The sequence below is a fragment of the Oryctolagus cuniculus genome, chromosome 10 (genome assembly GCF_051225735.1).
Source record: "Oryctolagus cuniculus isolate XC-2025 breed Fujian yellow rabbit chromosome 10, ASM5122573v1, whole genome shotgun sequence".
Lineage (NCBI taxonomy): Eukaryota > Metazoa > Chordata > Mammalia > Lagomorpha > Leporidae > Oryctolagus > Oryctolagus cuniculus.
The window spans coordinates 124106792-124116440 of record NC_142876.1 but is presented as its reverse complement, the minus strand read 5'-3'; the positions used below and the strand labels follow the sequence as shown (position 1 = coordinate 124116440).

The window sequence follows — 9649 nt, the reverse complement described above, 5'->3', positions numbered from 1 at the left end:
CGCAACACGTAAGGATCCGATGACGGAGCTGAGCCCGGCCATCACTGGCCATCAGGAAATGGCACTGCTAACGCCCTCTCTACGGTCATTGGAACACAAAGTCACCTGTGTCGCCACCGCTCCCCTGCAGTCCACAGAAGGTGAAAAGGGACCGATACGACCTCTGGACCCAGAAGCAAGGGTACAGCCCAGCACCAGGCGGTCCGGGCTCACACCGAGGCGCCAGCAGCCAGCCCTGGGCGGTTCAGGCCCATGCTGAGGAGGCACCTGCCGCTGGGAGACGTTCACTCCATCTCTGTGAAGTGAACCCACCCCGGGGAGAAGGGTCTTGCTTTTATGTAGCTGCATCCTGATGTGTCACTCACAATAAAAACCAACATTTATTGATCATGACTGTATTTCATGCCGTCTGCATAGACGAACTTCTTTCAACCCCACAGCCGTCCTGGGAGGTAATATTTATGAAGACCTCATTTCACGCATGAATTAGTAACGGCTCAGGGAGCGCGAGGCCCCGCCCAGGGCCAGGCAGCAGGAAAGTGACTCAGTCTGGTCTTGTCCCACCCCAGGGGGCTCCCTGGGCCTGCACCCCTGCTGCAGGGCTGTTCAGTGCAACGGTGAATGGCAAACACATCTCGCAGCCCAGTGTCCTCACTGTGCTCTGGTGGCAGGGCCCTAACAGCAACGAGTTCATTTTCGGTGTCAGTATTTTTAAGGAGCCCGTTGCCATGAAGATGGAGCCCCAGAGGTCCTGCGGTGAAGGCCTTTGGGCCTGCAGCTCTGTGAACAAACAAGAAAAGGAGAGCGAACGTTCTCTCACGAGGACATGGCAGCATTTCTGCAAAGACACTGAAAATCTCGGCCCGAGCCTCCCGCCTGTCTGGAAGGCAATTTGCCATCCTTAACGAGAAAGGCGATCAATGCAGCAGTAGACAATCACGTTTTAACTACAGCCACGCACTCCCCCGATCAATGCCGAGTCACTCCACTCACAGGAGAGTGCAGAGGTAAGAATTATCCAGATTGCAAGGAATTCGTCCGTAACTGCACTCTTATCACTAATCCATCCGTGCAATTTTGAGATAATCAGTTCTAAGGGCACACCAGAATCACACCGCGAAGATGGAAAGGAAGCAAGCAAAAGCTCTCCTCTCCCTCTCAACAAGCATTCGCTTAAAATAAAAGCAAAAGCTCCAGTTTCCTCATTGTCATAGTCTTGTTTATTTAGCTAGCACTATGGGATACAATATCACCACTTACTTTGGAGCAGAATTGTGTGTGTGTGTGTGTGTTTTTTCTATTTTCTATGCTAGCTTGTTCCAGAATGGATGGGTGCAATCCAGCAGACAACGGGAAAAGCATTTGCTGGGGGCTGGGTTCTGGGCTAACGTGTCCCGCTGTGAACACATCACAGAAGGGAAGACAGCAGAGGGAGCGGTCCGTCCGCACCGGAAGGGTTCCAGCTCTCCCTGTTTCCAAGTCGGGGCTGTTGTCACCGTGAGAAGAGCTGAGCCCGCGGCTGTCCGGCTGCTGGCCCCTCCCTCTCGACGCAGTGGGGCCTGGGAGCTCTGTGCTGAACCCCAGTGCCGTAGGCACCCGGAGGTAGACATCAGGCTGACACGGAAACTACGTTCTTGTCTCCTTCGCTGGCTCAGCTCCGTCTCTCTACAATCCTGAGTGGAACCGTGAGTATCTCAGGGCTTGATGGATTAGGACGACATGCTAAGCTCAAGAGATCCTAAAGAAGCTCCGGGGGCTGGCGCCGTGGCCCGGCAGGGAAGTGGCCACTTGCCGTGGGAGGGCCCGTCCCAGTCTCAGCTGCACTGCGGCTCGGCTTCAGAATCCGCTGCCCGCCCACGCACCTGGGAAAGCAGCCGCAGGATGAGGACGTGGCTCCCTGCCTCCGTGTGGGAGACTGGGACGGAGTTCTGGGCCATCTTTGGCTGTTGTAGATACATTGACTTTAACAAAAACAGAGTGAGTAATGCTACACTATTTCAACCTGTCTTGGCTGCTGAAGTCTCTGCTGGTGCCATCTTGTATGCCATTTGTATTGTAACAATAGATTGGATTATTTTTGCTTCAGGGAAAACATGGTCAGTAACATGAAATAAATCACTAACTCAGAAAGCAGAAGCAGTGTCAGATGCACCATCGCTACAGATGCATTTTTTTTAAAGATTTTTATTTATTTATTTGAGAGGTAGAGTTACAGACAGTGAGAGTGAGAGACAGAGAGAAAGGTCTTCCTTCCTTGGTTCACTCCCCAATTGGCCACAATGGCTGGAGTTGGGCCAATCCAAAGACAGGGGCCAGGAGCTTCTTCCAGGTCTCCCACATGGGTGCAGGGGCCCAAGGACTTGGGCCATCTTGCACTGCTTTCCCAGGCCACAGCAGAGAGCTGGATCAGAAGAGGAGCAGCTGGGACTCGAACCAGCACCCATACAGGATGCTGGCACTGCAGGTGAAAGATTAACCTACTGCACCACGGAACTGGCTCTGATGCATTTTTCTTTGGTTTTGCTCTTAACCCTAACGGCTGGATCTGAGAGACAGAGAATAAACGCATATACCATGAGGACTGCCTACTCTCCCCGAGTCACCACCACCGCCACAGGACAGGAGAAGCCGGCATCACTATCCCAGCCCTGCAGAGCAATTAAATCCCAAACCCTGAAGCAGGATCTCCCTGCCCTTCTGAGGACAGCAGGAGAATTCTGTCTCCAGTTACAGCAGCGTGGGTTCTGTTAGACCACAAAGGAACACAGGGAAGATCCTGCTTCAGGGTTTGGGTTTTAACTGATCTGCAAGAGCACGCTGTGGCCTCTCCGTGCCCACGCATTCCATACGGGGAGGGCGGAGTCATCCAACCACACTTGGAGACGCAGTGAGGCCCAGGCGGGCTGCAGCTGCACCAGACGGACTTCCTGCCCTGCTGTTGTCTCTAGACGAGGCAGTGCACGACCCCCTCATACATTAGCTGGTGCAAGGCAGCCACTGGGGAATCCTGACCCTCTGCAGACGATGGGATCCAGGACAGGTCCTGCCGCAGATCCCCCCAGATCCCAAGGGACCGCGTACGCCTGCTGCGTTCTTTTTAAAAGGTGTTATACTCACTGTCACTGCACATCTGGGTGAACTGCAGCCAGCAGAAGCCCCAGAAATGCTGCACTTACTTCTGAGGGCCCTGCGTCCCCTGCGACAACACGGACCCCCAGAACCTGCCCTCTGCGTACCCTCAGCGCCACGGGAGCCATGGCCGGGTCATGGGCTGTCACTCCCTTTGGATGTGTTTTCAAATTTCACTTTCGACGATTAATTTGGACAAGTGTTGGACACACAGCTCTTCTCCAGAGGGTCTCAAAGCCCGCCACACGGCACGGCACGGCACGGGCATCGGAGGACCTCAGGGGAGTCGCCCAGGCCGGGGCCTCCGTCTCGGAGCCTGGGCCTCTGTCTTCTGGTGGCTCCCGGCCATTCAGATCTACAACCTTCTACTGAACTGGAGATTCCACACCAGACCCCTCCTTTCCCAGCACTGAAGGCCCCGGTCCCACCTCTTCCGGGGCGGCGGGGCTGGACTCGAGGCGCCTCCGAGGCAGCTCTCTGAGCCCCACCGGCGGCAGACCTGCTCAGCACCCGGGAGCCTCAGGTCAGCGCTCAGCTTTGTCTCCCCGCACCCCCCAGGCTGAAACACGGGCCAGGACACAAACCATGCTGACGGCACGCGCTGGCAGGAGGCAGCCATCCCCGCTCTCAGCCAGGAAAACGGGCACCGGGCAGGGCACTCTGGTTCTCCTACTCCTAAAGCATCCGCACTTTCCCCATGCGGCTGAAACTCTCCCAAACACGGTCTCCCACTTCCTTCCACTTCACCCTCCTGTACTGGAAACACCTGGGGCCCCGGAGCCAGCAGCGACCCCGCCTCAGCCCTGCCTCTCCCACAGGATCCGCACCTCTTCTCATCCCAAACACAAGCCCCGCCCCCCCAGCCGGCAGCACCAGCATCGGCTGGAAATGCTGCATGCGGACCTCAGACACCTGCAGGGGCCTGTGTAAAGAGGAGGGCGGCCCGGAGGTCGCGACACAGGCCAGGTTCCCACCCCTCTTCCAGGACATACCACAGGCGACCCGCAGGGACCGGCACCTCGGAGTGCTCAGACCAAGGACACAGCACAGCTCCCGGAACCCATCAGCAGGGTCCTCCTCCATGCCCCCGTGTGTCCCTGCAGCTGTCAGCTGTCCCTATCGACGCAGACATGGCCACCGCTGCCCACCATCCACGAGCAGCTCCTGTCTCTCTTGGGAAAGCTGATCAAGAAACGGCTGACAGGGAGCAGGCTGGCCAGAAAAGCAATTTCCTGGTGCTGGAACCGGGACTTCTGCCTAATCCTGCAGCCCCGAGCAGGGCAGACAGATGCCCAGTGCCCGGGTCTGAGACGGCGCGGCCCAGGGCTCTGAGAATCCACCTGCCTGCAGCTCTGTCCAGGCCAGCAGGGAGGCCACCGCCTCCACCTGCTTCCTCCTCTTCATCACGTGCTGGGAAAGAACCGCAGGCCAGAGCAAACCGTGCACGCTGGGTGCCGTGTCCCGTCCTGCACCCGGCACAGCTCGTCAGCCCTGCGGCCTCAGAGCAGGGGCTTCACAGCGCCCGGAGCCAGGGCAGCTGCTGCGGAACACTGTCCACCTGAACCCCCGGCGCTTCCTGCTCTACCAGGGGCTGAGCTCCCCCGAAGTCGCTCACCACTGCTAGCAGTTGTGTGTACAGCAACGAGGCAGAAAACACAATTTAAATGATGCGATTTGGACAGGATTTTTTTAAAAAGGAAAATTGCATCTCTCAGTGTTCCCGTTTCCTTCTAATGGGAAAATGATTGAAGGGTCCGTCTTAGCATTCGCTCCAGCAGCCGATACAAAGGCTGAACGGCAATGTAATTATTTTCCTTTCTAGTAATTAACTGGGAACCTCTAATCATTCAATCTCGGTGCATTTTGATTCATTAAAGCACACTGTTCACATGTCATTTTTTTCTCCATGAGTGCATTAAACCTTCTTAAAGAGGCGCATGTAGAAAAACCGACGGGCTCAGATCAACTGATAATTCCGTCTGCTGCACTTACACAAGATGAAGTGGAGATTCTTCTTTCCATCAGAATTACTTGCAGACCTGAGCCGCTGATAACTCCGCAGGCCGTCACTGATTTCCACCCGAGAGCAGACACCGTGGGACTCTGGCGAGCAGGAGCGGTGCCCACGAGACTGCGCTGGGGAAATGGAAAGCCAGCGCCGACCGCTGCCGACCGGTGCACAGAAACCCTGGGTACGGGCGCTGGCGCTTCTGCTTACCCGGCAGAAAATGGCAAAGTCTGGTGTGCAGCAGGGGTGAGAGTACGGCTGTAACTCAGCACCGGGGGCCTCTCAGCCCGGGGGTGACTGCAGGAAGTCACCACTGCGGGTCCAGGAGCCCCCACAGCCGCGTGAGGTCTCGGACTCCGTGTTCTCCAGGACGGGCGTCACCAGGCCTCTGCAGCCGGCCTGGAGCTGCGGGTGGCGGTAAAATGATATTTTATCCTGGGATTTTGGTTCTAGAAAACACGCAAATGATACAAAGAGACATTTCTATCAGTTTTTTTTTAATGTGCACACATAGAATACTCCTTTATTTTCACAGAAGTCTTTGGTCCTGGATCTGTAAATATTACCTCAAAAAAAAAAAAAAAAAAAAAAACCATGTTGCTTGTACTCATGGAGATTCAAAACCTGGATCATGGTACGAAATTCTGAAATTCTACTTAGTATTGAAGCAGCACTCAAACACTGTCAGGTCCTCACGGCAGTAAGTCCACCCTGTGATGCCAAAGTAGCAACACGCAGGGCCTCTGTCAGCAGCACCCGGTCCCCTAACCTTACACACACATGATGGGTGACCTCTGTTACCAGCACCCGGTCCCCTAACCCTACACACACATGACGGGTGTGTCACCAGCACCTAGTCCCTTAACCTCCCCTACACATGTGGCCTCTCTCACCAGTACCCGGTCCCCTAACCTTACACACACATGACAGGTAGCCTCTGTCACCAGTACCCGGTCCCCTAACCTTATACACATATGATGGGCGGCCTCTGTCACCAGCACCCGGTCCCCTAACCTTACACACACATGATGGGTGTGTCACCAGCACCTGGACCCCTAACCTCACACACACACAATGGGCGGCCTCTGTCACCAGGACTCGGTCCCCCAGCTCCCCAGCAACCAGGAACAACAGGTTGGGACAGACGAGGCTGGCTGTGTTCCAGCAATACTTTGTCAACACTTAAATCACAGTTTCATTTAATTATCAAGTGTCATAAAATATCCTGTTCTGCTTTTTTTTTTTAACCCTGTGAAATGTAGGAGAGATTCCTAGGTAAGGCCACACAACCCGAGGGGCTGGGCTGGGCTGACCACGGCGACGGCTCTCACTGCCCCCGGGGCGGATGCACTGTCGGTCCACGCACACGCCCCCAGCAGCGGCCCCAGCGGTTCTGCGTCCGCACACCGCGCGTCTCAGCGCCCCAGAGGGAAATCCTTCACGCAGAGGGTCTTCGTGCTTTCTGCAGATATTCCAAATGGCCTGCACCAAGGTGGGACGGGTCCAGGCCCCAGCCAGGACGCGGCGCCCGCCCTCCGCGGCCTCGCCAGCCCCTGTCACAGGGGTCCACGGGCATCATGACGGCTCTCCCCGAACCTCTTCCAGGAGTGAGCCGAGGCTTCCTGTTGGCTCCCTGGGGAAGAGCTGTCCATTCTCTCCTCGCTCTGAACTGCACGCTTCCTTCCGCTGGGGACGGTAATCACATTCTAGAGATCGTCACACACGAGGAGGCCCCAGCGGTAAACCAGAGCGTAGGCCACACAAAGCAGAGCGGCTGTGAGCTGTCACCCCTGGTACAACCCCTGCGCTGGGCTCAGTGTTGAGCAAGCAAATCACAAAACCACCCCTGGGCGCCAGCACTGAGGCGTGGCCACCGGTGACACTGGCATCCCGAGTCCCGGCTCCTCCACTTCTGATCCAGCTCCCTGCTAACGCATCTGGGAAGGCAGCAGGTGGAACCCCAGTGCCTGGGCCCTGCCACCCATGTGGAAGACCAGGATGGAGCTCCAGGATCCTGGCTTCAGCCAGGCCCAACGCTGGCTGCTCGGGGCATCTGGAGAGTGAAGGATCTCCCTCTTCCCTCTCCTCTCTCCTTCCCATGCTCTGCCTTTCAAATCAATCAATCAATTTCTCATTTAAAAGAGCAAACAGCGACTCCTATTGAGCCATTTCTGACTTGCTCATGATGGTTTTTTGCTAAGCAAAACCCTCTATTTTTACTGTATGAGGTGGAACTCACCCCTCTTTTCCAGCCTCCAGATTTTGGGATTCACGGGTGGAACCCCTAGGAGTGAGTCTGCCGTGCCCCGTTGTTTGAGGCTGACCTCTGAGTGGAGGCGGCATAGATGTGTCACCTCGGTACGGCGGCCTCTACTCCCATTTCATTGTTTTCAAACCCCCCGTCCTGCAGTTCAGCGCGTATGCAGTGTGCCTCCGATGCCCGCAGTTCAGCGCGTACACAGCCTGCCCCCAACGCCGCAGTTCAGCGTGCATGCGGCCTGCCCCGGTCACCCACTGCTGCAGGCAGCCACGGTTGCCGCGCCCCCTCCTGCCTCCTGTCTCCCCTGGAGGCAGTGTGCGCTGGGGGACTCGGAGCCCTGGCTGATCCCCTGGGATCCAGCTCCCTGCTCATGGCCTGGGAAAGCAGCCTAAGATGGCCCAAGTGCTTGGGCCGCTGGGAAGAAGCACCTGGCTCCTGGCTTCAGCCTGGCCTAGCCCTGGCCATTGTGGCCATCTGGGGAGTGAACCAGCAGATACAAGATCTCTGAAATCTAAAACTAGTCAGCGGCCTGGCCTACTGCAGACTTCAGGGGTACAAGCCACCTTCCTCCCCAGCTTCTGGTTCCAATCTGCTGCATACATCCTCCAACGCCGACAGCGAGGTCCCACCATCCACAGACCTGGAGTACTCCCTTATAAACACAGTTTAACCAAGCACAGAGCTCAGCCACCTCCAAGTCCCGGAGTGGAAGTGGGAGGAGGTGGGAGACCCCCGCAGCCCCAGCCGTCGCCGCCCAGCCCCACCACTGAGTCGGCCCTGGCGAATCCGGAGGCCACCAGCTTGTCAAGGTTAAGGGACACAGCGTGGGCCTGGGCACTGGATCCCACCCGGGCCCCTGGCCACTCCCACAACGTCTGACACACAGCTGGGGGAGCTCAAATCTCAGCGCAGACGGCCTTTCCCACCCCGTGCTTCCGCAGGGGCCGGCTGCCAGCCCTGCCCCCGCCACCCGGAGCACAGTGCTCGGAGACCAGGCTGGGGCCCCTCGCAGCAGACACTCCGGGGTTTCCTGCAGACCAGGGCCCTGGGCTGCCTCCCCATGAAAGGGACACGTGGTGACCCCATGGCAAAGACCTGGAAGTGACCCAGTGGCCGGGCCAGGCGCTGACCCCATGCAGGGACGGGTGGGGCTCCCCAGAGCTGCCTATGGGACACCGGCATCTTGATCACAGCTCGGGTTCCCACACCTGGCATCACGCACAGCCCCAGCTCCAGCAGCTGCTCACGTCTAGTCACCTGTTCCCCTGGGGACTCCCCGCTGTAGTGGAGACTCCTACAGATAGTCAAATCTTTTTCACTACGTTACAATAAACACCTAAATCAGTTAAACAGCTAGGAAAAGCAGCAAAACAAGCTGTGGTTGCAGATGAGTTACCATGGAAACAAAAGGCGGCGTGGCATCCACTCACAGCCCTAATCCGGGCTGACACCTCGCAGGAGGAGGGGAGGATCAGACGCTGTCTGTCCACCTGTCCACCCATCCGTCTGCCGGTCAGTCATCATCGGATGCAAAGGTCACCCACCTGTACCCCCGAACTTCCATTAATTTAGCTGTGGTCTGACAACTGCAACAGAAACCCGTTTGCAGTGCCAACGATAGCAGACCACAGCTTCCCACACCAGTGAGCAGTCTGTGCCTGTCCAGTTCCAGCAGCCAGAGCGTGCAGGCTCCGTACTGACCATGGAAATCTCCAGGGAACACAGAGCTGGAGACGTTCTGCCCCCACAAACCCGGAGAGTACACAGGCGGGAAAGACACCTGGTGTAGATGGTAGAAACAAAGAGCTGCCCCACGCTGGCTTCAACCAGAACACCTCCTGCTCCGCCTTCCCTCACCGGCTCAAAGACCGTGCCAGGTGCTGCCGGGACGTGCCGGGGCCTTTGCCTCCCGCCGCGGCTTTCAGGGCAGTACCGTGTGAGCGGGCGGCCATCGGGGAAAACTCACGGCAGAGAATTCAGGTCGCCAAGTTTGCGTTCTGCCTAACGTCTCTCCAACCGGGTTCTTTGTTGATATCAAGTGATGAGGCAGAGGCTCCCCCTGGCTTCCTGTGAGACCCTCTGCGAGTCGAAGCGCACCATCAGAGACCCCCTCGAGAAACTGATCAAACCGACACGCATGAATCTGACCCGTGTGACATTTGTACCTTGGAGCACAATGACTGTGGGTCACCTTGGTGTTTTCAGTCTCACCAGGTATGGACTGAACTGTTACTTCCGCCCAGCTGGATGGA

General features: G+C 57.0%; 1 protein-coding gene across 3 annotated transcripts in view; it reads right to left on the bottom strand.

Annotated features, from left to right (window-relative positions):
• Positions 1-344: 344 nt before the first annotated feature.
• The window catches only part of LOC149124473 (uncharacterized), a 171392-nt gene continuing 162087 nt past the window's right edge, over positions 345-9649 (bottom strand). For all 3 annotated transcript variants that reach the window (XR_016214509.1, XM_089305674.1, XM_089305672.1), the window contains one exon: positions 345-780. Coding sequence is in view for 2 of the 3 variants with exons in the window: in XM_089305674.1 (XP_089161800.1) it covers positions 545-780 (236 nt within the window). In the remaining variant the exon portion in view is untranslated. The remainder of the gene's footprint in view (positions 781-9649) is intronic.